Source organism: Triticum dicoccoides, chromosome 2A (genome assembly GCF_002162155.2).
Source record: "Triticum dicoccoides isolate Atlit2015 ecotype Zavitan chromosome 2A, WEW_v2.0, whole genome shotgun sequence".
NCBI classification, from domain to species: Eukaryota; Viridiplantae; Streptophyta; class Magnoliopsida; order Poales; family Poaceae; genus Triticum; species Triticum dicoccoides.
The window spans coordinates 110,597,412-110,613,950 of NC_041382.1; the positions used below are offsets into that span (position 1 = coordinate 110,597,412).

The following is a 16,539-nucleotide window of genomic DNA, read 5'->3' on the forward strand; positions in this document are numbered from 1 at the left end:
TCAATAGCAACATCCTCGGCAAAATCGCTAAACATGTCAACAATCTGCTAGGAACATTTTATAGCAAAAGTAGAGTTTGATTGACTCAAGCTAGGGTGCTCCATAAATGCAAACAAAGACATGGATGGATAGAGCACCACAATATTAACAAAACATCCTTACTTATCATCCTCAAAAGAGGCACGGATCACTAGAAAACAACATGAACATATGGCATAAAAACAATATCAGGACAAGGACTTAGTGAAATTCTAAATCCCTGAAATCAGCATCACCGAGTAAGGCACTTTTCATGCTTGTGCTAGTCACCACAAAGATCACAAAAATACATGGCAAGCACCTCTGTAAAGATAACATGGCATTCATCAAAACACATGTAGAGCTCAGGATCGTATCATGCACACATTAAACATGGCAAAAATGACAAAATGCCATTTGCTGAAACAGATCTGACATAATCATCACATAGCCCTTTTCCAACAGTATTTCGGGCATCAAGATGAGCTCAAATGAAAATGATACAATGAGATGAAATGATGTACTCGTCGAGACAAACATTTTGATATGCTACACGCATGAATCGGAGCTACGGATACAGAGTTATGACATGACAAACATGGGCACATGAATCTGGAAACTTCGGGGACTTAGTGGAAATATACCCTCGCGAAAAAAATCACCGGCGGAGGAAGTGGAGCTGGGCCTGGAGACTGGGCCGGCTTGGCTTGTGATGGCCGGGAAGGAGCTGGGCCGTGGCCCACGTTGGGCGCGGTCAACGGGCACAGGGAGCGGAGCTGGATCGGGCTCCTCCCGATCCATGGCGGCGGCGGCGCTGGAGAACTCCGGCGAGGACGCAGGAACGGCGGGGTGGCTGGAGGGCGCTGGGGACTGCTGGATCTGGTCGCTCCGGACCCATTCCGGCCAGATCCGGGGCCGGGCGACGACGGGGTGGCGTCGGTGCAGCGAGGTGGAGGCGGGGCACTCCGGCAGTTGGTGGCACTGGTCGATGGCAAAGGAAAACGGCGGCGGCAGCATGCTCCGGTGACGGGGGCACGACGGAGTGAGGAGGCGCGGCGAGCGGCGCGCTCGGGCGCTGGATCGGCGGCGGCGAGCGGCGTGCCGGGCCGGGAGGGCCGGATCTGGGTAGCGGCGGGCCCGGCGGCGGCGGAGCGGGTAGGAACCGGCGGAGTGCCACGTGGCGCGACGCGGTTGGGTGCGGGCGACGGTGGCGTTGACGTGGCAGCCCACGATTGGCCTGGGCGACGTGGAGGGGAGCGGCGGACATGTCCGGCACGCGCAGATGCGTCCGGACGCGCGGAAGAGGAGTGGATCTAGGTTTAGACCGCGAATTTCGGAGGGGATCACATATTCATAGGTAGAGGGAGCTGGGAAGCTCCAAATGAAGTGCGGTTTTCGGCCACGCGATCGTGATCGAACGACCGAGATGATGGAGGAGGTCTTAGGTGGGTTTTGGGCCACTTTGGAGGGGTGTTGGGCTGCAACACACACGAGGCCTTTTTGGTTAACCGTTGGAGTATCAAACGAAGTCCAAATGGCACGAAACTTGACAGGCGGTCTACCGGTAGTAAACCAAGGCCGCTTGGCAAGTCTCGGTCCATTCCGAAAACGTTTAACACCCGCACATGAAAAGAGGTAGAACGGGACACCGGAGGACATAGAAGCGCCGGATTGCAAAACGGACAACGGGGAAAATGCTCGGATGCATGAGACGAACATGTATGTAAATGAAATGCACATGATGACATGATATGAGATGCATGACATGCAAGCAATGACAAGGCAACAACAACGAATAACTGGAGGACACCTGGCACATCGGTCTCGGGGCGTTACAAGCCCTTATGATTTTACAATAAGTAGTTCAACATGAATAAAGGACACACTCACACACCCATAAAACATCTGCTGTCTAGCTGGTCATCCAATGTTTTGTGGCTGTATGCATCGCTCTGATGCAGAGGCCGGGGATCCCCCTTTTCGGAAAAAAAGACACACCCAAAAGTTTGATACAAACCCTGCAGTGTCCTTGGTTCATAAACCAAAAAGACAAATAGAAGGAAAATATGAAGATGCACCACTCACGGTGGCTCATTTTAGCTTTTCTTGTGAAGACATATTAGTTGTTTTCTTTGCGGGGTCATTCCTTACCTAAATAGACCATGCTCTTGTTATCATAATTCTTAACAGTCAATTGCACACATTGGTGAAACTGATGTCCCTATTTATCTTGCAAACATTTAATTTCAGATCTCTTATTATTGTTTTTATAAAATGTTGTACTCCCTCATTAAAGTAGTCATCTAAATGCTCGTATATTTTTTTATGGAGGGAGTATTGATCATAGTGTAACGATGTCAAGCTAATAATGTTACCCCTCACCATGAAAAAACACATAGTTACTACTCCCTCCATCCCATACTATGTGTACTCCATCTATTTTTATTTACTCCGCATATTATGTTTGATCTAAGTCATACATACATACATACATACATACATACATACATACATATATGGTACGAAAATATTAGCTAAATAGACAAGCATCATATACTTTTTGCGGAATCATTCGTTACTTAGCTAAATAGACAAGTATGCATCATGTACTCACAACTATGTACTCCATCCATTTTTATTTACTCTGCATATTAGGTTTGATGTAAGTCGAACTTTACAAAGTTCGACCCAGTTTATCGCAAACAATCTAAACCTTCACAATAAAAATATATATGGTATGAAAATATATAGAGTGAAGATTCTAATGGTATTGATTTGTTTTGATGGATGTTAATATTTTTCTTTGTATGAACTTGGTCAAAGTTTATAAAGTTTGACTCAATCAAAGCTAATATGCGAAGTAAATAAAAACAAAGGAAGTATATTAAAAAACAATCCACAAAAGAGGTCCCCGGAGTCCGGAGACACCTCGGCATAAGATGGTCCAAGAGGACGCAATGCGTTGATTCAGACCCAAAAAGTGTACCGGGCCAAAATAGATAGCACTCTTGCAAGTATTTCTCATAGTTTTATGTATCATACAGGAGGTGGATGTCGTCTAGTAGTTTTCTCATTTTTCCTAGAAACTAATGGCGGCAAGCATGCACAGGACAAAACATAAGAAAGAAAACATTTATAATTAACTGATGGAAATAGGACATCTGGAGGCTCACATGCAGTTTCCTACATGTTTAAGGGATCGTATGGAAAATAAATATATGAATGATTATAAGATAAATGCTCTATGGAGAATTAGCATGCAACATGTCAAAAGGACACCTAGGCCAAAATCCACTGAATAATAGGATACTTTCTCAAACCCATGCCTAGGCCCCCTAGGTTTTTAAGGTGCAAATCAGACCAACGCCATGGTGTTCGTGACTACGCCACCTAGGTTATTAAGGCACAAATCCCATATTTCTTGGACACAATTTCAGTAAATTATGAACTGTTTCCAACAAACAAATCTAGCAACAAATGCCATATTTCTGGAGACAATTTTGGTAAATTATGAATTGTTTCCAACAAAAAAATCTAGCAAATTGCTTTGTTTCTGACAAATATATTTTTTCAAGTTTCCAAAGGTTTTTTTGTGGCACAAACAAAATTTCTGGACTGTTAGAAGCATCATTTTTTGCGCAACGGAAGCATCTGTTTTATTCGATGGGTACATATTTGTGGCCGATAACAAAAAAAAATGACATGTGCTACAGTGGATTCTGTAACTGATTTGGAGATAACCTTTTGATTTAAAATTTCTATCGGTGCAAGCATTTACTTTGCAAAAGAAATCGTATGAAATCATGATAAGGAGCACAAATTATTGAAACAAATTCATTTGTTAAAAAATTACACCATGCTTCCGGCCTCGTCGACGTGCATGTGCGTTGAATAGGCCTTCCACCTTGTATTGAGGAGTTGTGGCTTCTTGATTGTAACACTGTGATTTTGCAATAAAACTCCCTTTTAGCCTGAAAAAAAAAAGAATAGGCCTTCCACCGCCAGCTTGATGGAACAAGTTTTCTGCATAGCGAGCTGCCCGTCCCAACAAGGTGGCTATTGACAAATGGCCGAAAAGAAAAGATGGATGTTGACAAGGGTGGTCATCATCTGGGGCGTTAACCACTTTTCATTTTCGTGTAGACCAGTTGGCATGTGTGTGTCTCTCCGTGTTGCGGTTACCTAGTGCCGTGATATGTCCAATGGTATTTCGATTTGTGTGTGTATGTGTGTGTGTGTGTGTCGTGTGGTTCGTTCATTTCTCCCATTGTTCGTTGTGTGTGAGAAAACAAAACATCGGGAAGGGTAGAACTGCCCATGGTCTCCCATGCTAAGTTCGGACATGCCCGTGTTTCTGGTGACAAAGATTTTTCTTTAACACAATACAAACGCATGCATGTACATACACTTTTCTCTATGAATGCACATATATATATACCCTATGTCTGTGATCACCACTGAGATACCGAGCCGGGAAAATAAGCACAGTGTCTTAAGATAGACGAAGTCGCCATAGACACCCCGTAGGCAATAAAAACAAACATCACCAAAAAGACTAAAATAAATCCAGAAAAATACGACCATCAGTGTCATGTTTAAGACGTGAATCCTGGTGGGCTAGATCCACCACAAGGAAGCTAACGCTCTGAGCTACGCTCAATTAAATATGCCCTGAAGGACCCATAGAATACCATTAATATCTAAACAATATATGTACAAAGCTCAAAAAAGGACTCAAAGGAACTAAAATTACAATCAAGTCTCTAAAATATGCAAGGAGGACCCTGAAAGGAGATCTATGATCGCAATGGGCTCCAAATGACCTCAACTCAAATACGACCCTACTGTTGCTGGCGATGAACCAATTGGGATAGCAAAGCCGCCATCGCACCACCACAAACACCAGTCGATGCCGGAAGTAGTAGAGATGGAGTCCAAGCTTTGGCAGACAACCTCCTTACCCGCCACATCCAGGCCATGAGGAAGAAAAGAGCAATCATCGGCAAGAACGCCACAAATCCAGTAGGCCGCCCTTCTACCAGAAGAATCACCGACATGGCCTCGAAGACCGGCATCCATCAACCACCTCTGCTTGGTGGTGGGCGTCGTAGCTTCTCTGCAACAAACGCCGATGATGATGCAACTCTACCCGTTTGTCGGATATGAGAACTCCCCTTCTCCATCTTCACCACCTCGATGGCCAGCAAAAACCAAGGACGAAGAGAGTCCCCACCTCTAGTTCAAGACAATCTCGGGCTTATTAGAGGAGCACTCACTGGATCCGCCTCTCTGGTCGGCTTCAACCATGGAAGAACACCTCGGGAGAGAGCTAGCCGCCGAGCGCTGCTCGAATGCACTGGGACGGAGCTCCAAGTCGGCATCACACCAAACGCCAAAGAGGCAAACCTACCCCTAGTGGCGGCTCCAGGAATTTGCAACCAGGTATTCATGTGTATTCATTTTGCTAAAATCATTGCCGTTTTTCGAAAATTGTCACTCTTTTGCTAAAATCAACATTGTTTTATAAAAATCATGGGTATTCACATGAAGACCCAAGAATACCCCTAGCGCCGCCCCTGCCTACCCCTAGTCCTACACCTAATGGACAATTAAAACGAGTACCTGGCTTCCTCCCACATACCCACTCACGATGGGAGCACCTCCGGAGGAGGAGGGCCAAGGAGTCGGGCGAAGATTTTCCTAGGCGACTCTCAATGGTGGCGAGCAGGCTCACATCTCTCTCCCATCAAAGCTTTCTCTTGGTGTCAAAGATCGGTGCAGTTCATGATGACTCGGACGCGCCACACGCGCTGGGCCAGCGTAGCATTTAAATCGAGCCAAGCACCACAATTTAGGGTTTGTAGCACTCTCCAACAACGAAAAGCTGGTAACAACAAGATGAATTTGTTATTAAAAAAATAAACAACACGATGAATTTCCTTTTTAATTAAGTTGTTGGACTTATTTTTATCAATAACCGTTTTCAAGTAGGCTCAACTTCTTAAGCGATAATAACTGTCTAAAACTAGGAGTCCGTTGTGGATCGGCCAGTGTCTGGCCCAACCGTTTCTCCGTGCAGTTTCTTATCATCGCAACCAAGCTACCTTGGCCGGGTGAGCCACCGTGCATGCGTTCGAAAGGCCGAGAATATTTCAGTTACGCCGGCGTCACTCTCGCGTGTAGCTCCGAGCAACCGCCTCCTGTTGCTTGTCGCAGGTTGGCATTCCTCACTCACGTACTCGATATAAAAGGGAGCCCAACGGCGGGGCCAAGCATCTGGCTCATAAATCTCCTCGTCGCACTCGCATCAGCCGGCCGGCGGCTCCATGGATTCCGGTGCGATACACGTCCAGATGCCCGTGACCGGCGAAGAATGCCCGCCTCAGGAAGCGAAGCCAGTCAAGGGCAAGTCGCCGGTGGACAAGACGCTGTCGGGCGCGTCGGACCTGCTGAAGCTGCTGCCGACGGGCACGGTGCTGGCGTTCCAGGCCCTGGCGCCGTCCTTCACCAACCACGGCGTCTGCCACACGGCCAACCGGTACCTGGTGCTGGCGCTCATCGGCGGCTGCGCGCTCTCCTGCGTGCTCCTCTCCTTCACGGACAGCCTCGTCGGCCGCGACGGCAAGCTCTACTACGGCATCGCCACGTTCCGGTCCTTCTACCCGTTCAACTTCGCCGGCGCGGCCGCCGAGCAGGACGCCATGTTCAGCGACCTGGGCCGGTTCAGGCTCACCGGGCTCGACTTCGTGCACGCCGTCTTCTCCGCGGTCGTGTTCCTGGCCGTGGCCTTCTCCGACGCCGGCATACAGAGCTGCCTGTTCCCGGACGCCGGCGCGGACGTGAGGGAGCTGCTGGTGAACCTGCCGCTCGGGGCGGGGTTCCTGTCCAGCGTGGTGTTCATGATCTTCCCCACCACCAGGAAGAGCGTCGGCTATACGGACATGACGCCCCACTCCCATTCGCACTGAGGTGAAGCTCGTACCAACATACGTATCTCCAATTCTCCATCGGAAACATATGAAAACTCCAAATGCAAAGACGCATGTTATGCATGTACGTATCGCCATCACTAGCTAGCTAGCATCATGAGAGAGTGAAAAGGATAGTGCATCTACATGGCAACAAACGCTTGTACGATAGAAACATGTTTTTTTTAAAAGGAGGGCACCCCGGCCTCTGCATCAGAACGATGCATACGGTCATCTTATTAAAAATAAAAGGTTGTAACAAGGTCTCAAAGTCTCCAACTGAAACAAAAGCTCACTCAGAGCCCAATAGGCTAGAAATACAAACTAGCCAAATCAGGGACGCCACAACCGGCTGGCTAAAGTGAGATAGGTAAACTAATTGCCTATCCTATTACATGACCGCCATCCAAACCGGTTGAAGATATCCCGAGCTACCATCTCCCAGCGGATAGACCCAGTAACCAAATGCTCCCTGGCCTCCATCGGAGTGAGTAGCGACCACGAACGAATTAATGACGTGGCTCGGAAGATAACCTGCACAAAATGAAATCGTGATATTCTGTTAAAAACCAAATCATTTCTGCAATTTCAAATAGTCCAGAGCAAAGCGCATACTCCCACACGAATATGTTTCACTAAGTCAGGCTCAATCCCATTAAGCCATGTCCCAAATAACATGTTAACAGAATTCGGTGGAGTAATATTGAAACCAATGTGGACGGTACGCTAAAGAACTTTGGCCAGCGGGCAATCAAAAAACAGGTGTTTAATTGTCTCCTCCCGCTCACAGAAACTACACCTAGTAGATCCTTTCCGATTACGCTTTGTCAGGTTGTCCTTAGTTATAAAATGACTTGTTTGTGGACAAACCACATGAACACTTTTATTTTCAAAGGAACTTTGACAGCCCAAACATGCTTGAAGGTAGGAATGAAGCTCGAATTGATAACATCAATATACATTGATTTAACTGTGAATACTCCAGACCTAGTTAGCTTCCAGCATAATTCATCTGGTTGCTGGGAAAACTGAACCTCCATCAGCCTCCTAACTAGATAGAGCCATTCTTCCCAACGATTGCCCGCTAGCGACCGTCTGAACTGAATATTAAGGAGGATAGATTGTAATATCGTTGCAACGAACACCTCACGACGTTGAACAATACGATATAAAGACGGGTATTGAATGGCCAAGGGTGTCTCTCCGAGCCAAGTATCCTCCCAGAATCGTGTACTAGCACCGTTGCCAATAATAAACTTTGCCCTATTAAACAAGGATTGTTTAACTTTCATGAGTCCTTTTCAGAAAGGCGAGTCAGTCACTTGTGACAAAGTTTTGGTCTGAAGGTACTTGCTACGAAGTATTTGTGCCCACGTGGCATCGGTCTCATGGAATAGCTTCCACAGCCACTTACTAAGAAGGCATCTGTTCTTAACTTCGAGATTTTCAATACCAAGCCTCCCTTGGTCTTTCAGTCTACAGATGAAATGTATGGGACGTAAAGGAATCAATGTATCATGCCCTTGAACGTCAGTATATGTATGTCAGCATGGCCATTGCCATCCTCATACGTATTGCCATTGTTGCCATGATCAACCGCTGATTTAAGAAATCTTGTTGCCCCTTGAACAGCTGTTGATTAGAAAATCTAGTTGAGTTGCCGTGGGAATGACAATACCTTGTGGCGATACTGAAATTTGCGAGTGCCTATTCGCCAGCTAACGGTTTTTTTTTTTTTGCGTTAGTCAATACCATTGATCATCATCCAACGGCCACGACCACCTCACACTTTTCATCTTCAACCTCCCATTCTTCTCCTCACGTAGTTGCCCACCCACCCTACCCCAACCGCCTGCCTCCGCCCCCTGCGGCAAGCGAGCGCTATTGTGCACCGCCCCACCCACGCCTCAACCTCCCATGACCGCCGTTGCTTGCCGCCACCGCGACAATCCTCTGAGCCCCCCTCCCCCTGACCTGCAACAATTCCGGCGACCCTGCCAAGTTCCGGACTCGCTCCTGCTAGCTATCGCCTCCCGCTCATGCACGGCTCGGCCTCGCCTTGGTTGGCACTCGTCCCTGGCGCTCCTCACGTCGTCCACACTCCTTCATCCTCACGTAAAGCGGAAGAAGTGACTGACGCATATTTTTTTTAGGCACCCAAACGAGTTGAAATTTACTACTGGAGCAACAAAAATATTATTCAAATTTCTAGCTTCCAAACATGCCACTAAATTTTGCACCGGATAGAAATAAAGTACTATCGCGAGTAGTGGCCGGAGCATCCCCGGAGAAGCTTTAGTTTTAGCCAAACTTTGAAATTTGATATAAATTTTCGGTTCTTTTCATGCTAAAAAAATCATGTCAGATTTATGCCAAGATGGCTGTGTGCATCGCTCGGTGTAGAGGCAGGGGGTTATCCTCCTTTTTTTAAAAGAAAATACATTATCTTTATTCCAAAACTAGATACTAGAGCTAGCAACGCATGATGCTTAGGCCAAGATTTTGTGGAAATACTGGTACAACACTGGACTCTCCTTATTCGAAGAAAAACAACAACAACAGCAACAACAACAAGGAACTCTCCTAGTTGAGTTAATCATAAAAATAGATCACTATGGTTGCATAGATCACAGTGCACGATCTCTCCGAGATTTACATCAAACGGCATTAAAGCCGGCCATGGACAATTTTCTTCCACCACGCGTGATCAGCTCGAATATGCCACGGGATCTCCTCTCCTCCAAGAACTGATTCTCTCTTGCATGGCGAAATTTAGGAGCATCTACTGCCGCCATTAATGTTGCTGATGAACAGGAAGGGAGCCGGTGCCGGCGGAGCGGCTCCTCTCGAGGTAGAAAGCCCGGAGCCTGGCTGTCCGGCTGGCGCCGCCGCTGGCGGAGTGGGACAGCGCGGGGAGCCCCCACTGCGAGGAGAAGACGATGGCGGGGCACTCCGCCGCGCAGGCGATCCGCCCCACGAGCTCCGCGAGCAGGGCGGCCGCCCGCCGCGCCGGCAGCAGGGCGAGCACCACCCGCATCAGCCTCAGCCTCCTGCCGCCGCCCGGACGCGGCGCCACCTTCTTCCGCGCCCTCCTCCGCAGCCGCAGCGGCCGCCTCGCCCTCGTCCACCTGGTAGCCGAAGCCGCCGCCGGCCTCTCCCCGTCGCCGCCTTGCTCGGCGCTCAGCCTCTGGTACCGGCACCTCGGCGGCACGTCGAGACCCATGTGGGTTATGCGGTGTGAGCTAGCTAGGGTTCGTGGCAGCGAAGCAAGCGACGGCGAGTCAACTGACGACTGAGGCGAGTGAGCGAGCTCTGGGCTGTAGGAAGCATGGGGAGCAGCCGACCATGCGGGCGCACGTATATATAAGCCTGGATGAAATCCCTTCCATTATTGGGAATACGTTGGCGGGCACATGGGGAAGAATCGTGGCGGCCGGCCGAGGCCGAGCGCGCCATGCAAGTCGGGGTCGGGAAGACGCGCGAGCATAAGAAAATGGCGGGGAAACGACACGAACGGACGACCGGGCGGCGCCTACGGCCGCCCGATCGGTATTCCTTTTGACACATGCTTTGCGCCACCAGCACTACAGTCCATACAAGTATGTCTGCCGTGCACTCTCTTCAGCTCGATCGTTATTTATTTTTGGACGCTGATGCATGCATGCGTACGCGATCTTCGGCCGTGATCACTTTAGCGTCGCTAAATAGAGCTAACTCAGCTACCAACTCCAATGATGAACTGCATCGGGACCAGATCCATGACATCGTTGAGCACAAACTAATTAGCGATATAATGCACCGAGTGCGATCTCTCGAGGATTGATATGATTCCAGCCCTGCCCTGTATATATAGTTGTATATATATACTCTCGTTTCCGTAAAAGTTGTGGCGCATGCGGCGCCAACGGTATGCAAATACAAAAGCGCATTCTCTCCTTCTTTTCTAATGATGATTGATGCGATCATTGCATGGCCACCTCAAAATTTGATTATGTGTAAATCAATTAAGGCTGGTCACAATGGGCAAAAACATAGTCTAGTAACTTACACACTTTCCTAGACTATGTTACTACCTTCACAGTGGGTAGGAACATCTATGTAGTGTCATGCAACAATGTATTTATTAGATTATAGACTCATTGTTTCTTGGAGTGTGTGATGTTCCGGTACCTTAGCTAGTTACCACAAGCACTTCTCTCTTCATTTAATATGTGACACATAAACAAGTATGATGTTACTCCTAAATTCCTCCCCATTGTGACCAGCCTTAAAGTGAAAGTGTCGTTTTATGATCGTTCAAGTGGGGCATGTGCCATCATCCGAAAGGTCACTAGGTGCCAAAGTGAAATCATGCCAATGATTGGCTCCCACGACTGGTTACACATATTGTTATGTACATACATACCACGACTGGAGGTCGGCGCCTCTCTGTGACGGTTGTGGACAAGTGCACTGGCCGACAGTACGAAGTTAGACCATCTACAGCCGAATATGTTAAATATAATCCCTTAAACGCCTGCCCGACGCGTCCAGACGCAATTATAGGCAGTGGTCGGGTATGTCTTAAATTTCACGAGTTACATTCGGACATTTCATATTACATTCTTAAATCCATACAAGGACATGCAAACGAAATAAATCTACGTACTATGTCGACCACCTAGCTATTTATTGTCAGAGATATCGACGATCTACATGCCCGGCTCCGGCAGCATGGGCGGCAGCTGCAGCTAGGGCTGCGAGAAAAGCTCGAGACTCATGAGCCGCTCAAGATCGACTTCTTTTTTGACTCGACTCGAGATCGACTCGAAAAGAAACGAGCTGAGTTTGAACACTTTATGTAGCTCGACCAAGAAACGAGCTGATTTTGAGCTAATGTTGGCTCGCTCGATTTTAGCTCGATAGCTCGACAGAATATTATTATGTTAAATGATCATGTCTTATATTAAATGGAAATGTGATAATTTATTACCATCTATGTTGTACATAATTTTTCTCCATTTTATTTACCAACAAACATGGAAACTTAACTAAGTGCGGAAAAGATTTAAGCCTAATTATGGCATGTGGTCGACTATATGTTAAATAACCTATATTTTTGACAAAGGTTCCCAGCATATTCACCTTAATTTTTTAGTTTTTCATCCATAGATTCATATTTTTTACCATCTCATTTAGCTCGAAACTAGCTCGAGATCGTTACAATCTCAGCACGAGTCATGTTCCAACTCGATCATGAGCTTCACTCAGTTTGAGCTCGCTCGAATTTTCATATGAGTTGAGCTGAGCCAACTCCAACCCGCTCGAGCTCGACTCGTTTCCAGCCCTAGCTGCAGCTCTGGCTCCTCCGGCTGCTCCGTTCCGGCCTCCTCCTCCACTATCTCCGCGTCGAGTTTAGCGAAGAGCGCGTCGGATGCCGCCTGCTCCTGCTGGATGAACGTCCGATTGGCCTCCACATAGGCCTCATTCTGGATGAACTCCAGGATGGCCTGCTGCTCCACCAGCTTGTCCAATTGGGCGACGGTGAACTCCGCCTCCGCCTGCTCCATGTTGAAGCCCGACAACTGTTGTTCCGACAGCTCCGGCTCCGGCTGCTCCGCCTCCTCCACCTCCATCGGAGCCAGCTCCTATTCCTCCGCTCCCCTCGGCTGCTCCTCCTACTGCTCCGGCTCCGGCGAGTTCGGAGGCAGCCCGACAGTAATGCGGGCGGCTCACGCGGCTTGTCTCGCCCGGATCTCCTGCCGAATCTCGTAGCGGCGCTCCGGTGTGAGCATTGCATGGTAGGTGATCTTCCTTCAAACCATGGCGGAGCGCTGGAGCGTGGGTACAGCGCTGGAGCGGAAGAGGAAGGAGGTGGATGGGCTCGGACTGACGGCACGGAGAGGGGGAGGTGGACGGGCTAGGGTTGTGGGATGCCGGCTGGGTTAAATAGGAGGATTTGGTTTCGGGCGGCGAGCCGGAGCGGCGCCACGCGACGTTCACATCGCAGCGACGTAGAAGGTGTACGTCGGACTGTCGGGTTTCTGGGCGAGTCCGCGTGGAACCCCTTCGTCAGTCCTACGTGGCGGGAGCGCCCAGGCGCCCCCCATATTCGCCTCATATTTGGACTGGATATGAGGGATGCCGGTCAGCCCGGACGTTTGAGTCCCATTTAAGGAGTCCAAGTCGCTCACGTGCACGCGTCAGCTCGACTAGTTTACGCGGGCGGGCGTCAACTAGGATTTGCCGGCAAAGACGGAGATTGAGGAATTTCCTATGCAACGCAAGTTGAGTCCAATTGTCGACGCCTCGTACCAGACGTGCGAGTGAGTGACTCGAGTGCCCCTGAAGATGGAATAAAGGTCTCCCTGTCTTTCTCCGTTTCGGTGATGCGTCTAGCATCATTAGTGGGCGTGTGGAGGCGTGTCTCTGACGGATTTGTTTTTGGTGGATATGCTCGGATCTGTTCGTCGTTCGTCTCCGTTCATGTGTTTTCAGGTTGAATCCTTTTGATCTACACTCTTCATACGCGGCGGTTGTTGTTCTGGTGCGTTGGTTCTATGGGGCCTTAGCACAATTACTTCTCGATTATCTACCACAATAAGGTTTGCCGGCTCCGGTGAGGGAGGGGCGATGACAGCGGCGCGTCTTCGGCTCGCTTCAGTGCTTGTAATCGTCGCTAGATGGTCTACGGATCTGAATGTAATTTTTAATTATTTCTAGTATTCGTTGTACTACCATGATTGAAGATGAGTAGATTGAAAGTTTTTTCCGAGAAAATGTAGAGAGGGTTTTGGGTCAAAATTTGAGAAACTTCTAGAAGGTCAAGAGACAATTTTTACCAGGTTTGAGAACACTCTTGAAGGTATTCTGAACATTTTTTCTGTTGTTTATTTTCTTCTTCTTTTTAAAAAAATTTTATATACTTTTTTAAAAATTGGATTTTCAAAATTTGTTCCTTTTTATTAAAAATATGTTCTTGTTTTTCAAATAATGTTAAAAAAATTAGTGCACATTATTCTAAAAAAGTACCAATTCCCAAAAATTATAAAAAATCAAGTTATGTTCTATTTTCAAGAAAAATGTTAAAAATTTCAAAGTTTGTTCATGATTTCCAAAAAATGTTATTAATTTCAAAAATTGTTCGGAAATTCATAAATTATCCAGATTCTCAATTTTTTTGAATGAAAGGGGGTTGCCCCCCCTGCCCCATTTTATTGAAGCAGACCACAACCAGTTCACAGACTACAAAGTTTTAGGCATTGATTTCCATACAGAGCATCTAACTCAAAAGATAAAGGCTACAGCCAACAGAACAGACCCTGTCCCGGACACAAACTTGCCAACACTGAAAGTCCCAGAGAACCAACAAGGAAACAGAAAAACGAAGAAGAGCGGGGTCCAAGTCAGATCTTCAGTCCATCATCCTCTCCAGCGTCCTGATTACTCAGTTGGTCTCCCCCGGCCTCATCTCCAAGCGATCCGGAGGAGTTTCCCACGCCGCTTGTCCAACAATAGGATGCATCGTTGCAGCAGGGTTGCTTGCCCATCGTCACAGAGAACTTTCCACTGGCGTAAATAACGGCTTAGTTTCGCAAGAATGCATTTCACACTTCTCCATTTGCGTCCCTGAAAACAAAATTCATTTCTCAGTTTCCACAAGCTCCGTAAGGTAGCAGTTGTTGTCAGATTCAAAACAGCCTTTTCTTTATGTATATGCTAGAAGGACATAACTCTTTCAAAACAAGATATGCTGTCAATATTAAAAATTTCTGCAACAAGCTTCCAAACTTGCTGGGCCACCACACAGTCAAACGGCAGGTGTTGAATGGTTTCAGGCTCAGAGCAAAATAAACAGGAAGGATCTTTCACTTCCTTTCTCTTCGCAAGATTATCTCTAGTAAGTATCTTATTATGAATACAAAGCCATAGAAAGATATGAATGTTCTGTGGACATAGGATTTTTCACATTTTTGTACTAACACTAGAAGCTACCCCATCAAAATTGATCTGTTTGTAAAAAGATTTAACTGAGAAAGTCCCACTAGGTTCTAGCCCCCAAATGGGGATGTCCACTTCATCTGAAAACAATTTTTATTCGATTTTCCCAAAACCATGTTTGAAAAGCGAGGCGAGAGAGGCTTCGTAGACTCTACAAGTAGTTTTTTTTAGGTGTTTCCGACGAGTAGTAAGTAGGCCGGGCCGAACGTCACTTACAAAGAAGTGTAAACAAGCCGGCCAGGCTTGCTTTCAGAACTTGGGCTGCATCAAGCCCGGCCCATTGTCACACACAGCGCCCCCACTACTCTCCGTCTCTCCCAGTGAGAGAGCCCGAGAGCCACACCTGAATCTCGACCTCCTCCTCCCAGCGACCAAATCTGCCGCCGCGCCGCCCGCCGGAAGGAACGAATCGAGCCCGCGATGAACACCGACATCACCGCGTCAGTGAAGCCGGAGTACCCGGTGGTGGATCGGAACCCGGCCTTCACCAAGGTCGTCGGCAACTTCTCCGCGCTCGACTACATGCGCCTCTCCACCATCTCCGCCGTCTCCGTCACCGTCGGCTACCTCTCCGGTACGCCCTCCTAGCCCCTAACCTTCTCCCCGTACGGCCATCCTCTTCCCTTCGCTACCGGAGGCTCAAATCCGCGTTCTTGGGGGTGTGCTCGCAGGGATCAAGCCGGGGATCCGCGGGCCGTCGATGGTGACGGGGGGCCTCATCGGGGTCCTGGGAGGGTTCATGTACGCCTACCAAAACTCCGCCGGACGCCTCATGGGGTTCTTCCCCAACGAATCCGAGGTCGCGCGCTACAAGTACAAGCTGTAGTGGTAGGAGGCGCCATTTCTCCTCGTCTCTCTACCGCAAATGTTACATCTTTGCTTTTATCTTTCTCTAATCTCGTGTGAGCAATGTGTGGTCTTGGTGTAATAAATGGGGTGCCTTGCTGCACAGTAGTGAGGAATTCATGCTATGATTTTACTCGTTTTGTTATGACCTGGTCATAATTTGGTCGCCATTTTGGTAAACTTATGGAATGGGGAACTTTTGTATTATGAAATGGCTTATAGTGTCTCTAGATTAAGTAGTGTGATTTTCTTTTACCTCACACTGGCTAGCTGTGGCGTAAGTCTGTCCAAAGAGGTTTCTAGAGAAATTTCTTTATCGAGAGTTACCTGGTGCTAAGCTGTTATGGCCTAGATGTGGTGTGAATATTGGTGCACATGCATCTCTAGAGAATCTGGGAAAATGAAGTTAGATTGCAGGTTTAGGCAGCACTTGAACACACATATTCATGAATGCTTACAGCCCCAGGGAATAAATAAGTTTTGCTGGCTGTTAACTTGATCCACATAATGAGTTGATAATAATTGTACTCCCTTCATTCATATTTTTTTGTTGCATAAAAAATGATGTCATTTGATTCGTATTCCAAATACACCCTCTGTTCCTGAATATAAGACGTTTTGGCGGTTACTCCCTCCGTCCCACAATATAAGATGTTTAGAGAGTAACTGCCAAAACATCTTACATTAGTGAGCATAGGTAGTACTTATTTGTGGTTATGCTTTTCTA

At 47.7% G+C, this 16,539-nt stretch overlaps 2 protein-coding genes across 2 annotated transcripts; both read left to right on the forward strand.

The window, feature by feature from the left end:
• Window positions 1-6,313: 6,313 nt before the first annotated feature.
• On the forward strand, window positions 6,314-7,236 carry LOC119359118 (protein DMP2-like). Its single transcript, XM_037625442.1, has one exon. The coding sequence runs from the start codon at window positions 6,345-6,347 to the stop codon at window positions 6,984-6,986; it is 642 nt and encodes a 213-aa protein (XP_037481339.1). The 5' UTR covers window positions 6,314-6,344; the 3' UTR covers window positions 6,987-7,236.
• An 8,044-nt stretch (window positions 7,237-15,280) lies between these two features.
• LOC119353681 (NADH-ubiquinone oxidoreductase 20.9 kDa subunit-like) lies at window positions 15,281-16,042 on the forward strand. The gene is made up of 2 exons (XM_037620332.1): window positions 15,281-15,540; window positions 15,638-16,042. Exons 1-2 carry the CDS (start codon window positions 15,387-15,389, stop codon window positions 15,790-15,792), a joined length of 309 nt encoding a protein of 102 aa, XP_037476229.1. The 5' UTR covers window positions 15,281-15,386; the 3' UTR covers window positions 15,793-16,042.
• The last annotated feature ends 497 nt before the right edge of the window (window positions 16,043-16,539 follow it).

Bases quoted from the DNA above. Each gene is read 5' to 3' on its own strand.
- LOC119359118 (XM_037625442.1), top strand. From the start codon at position 6,345: ATGGATTCCGGTGCGATACACGTCCAGATGCCCGTGACCGGCGAAGAA.
- LOC119353681 (XM_037620332.1), top strand. From the start codon at position 15,387: ATGAACACCGACATCACCGCGTCAGTGAAGCCGGAGTACCCGGTGGTG. The intron at 15,541-15,637 runs GTACGCCCTCCT...GTGTGCTCGCAG, and splicing joins CACCGTCGGCTACCTCTCCG to GGATCAAGCCGGGGATCCGC.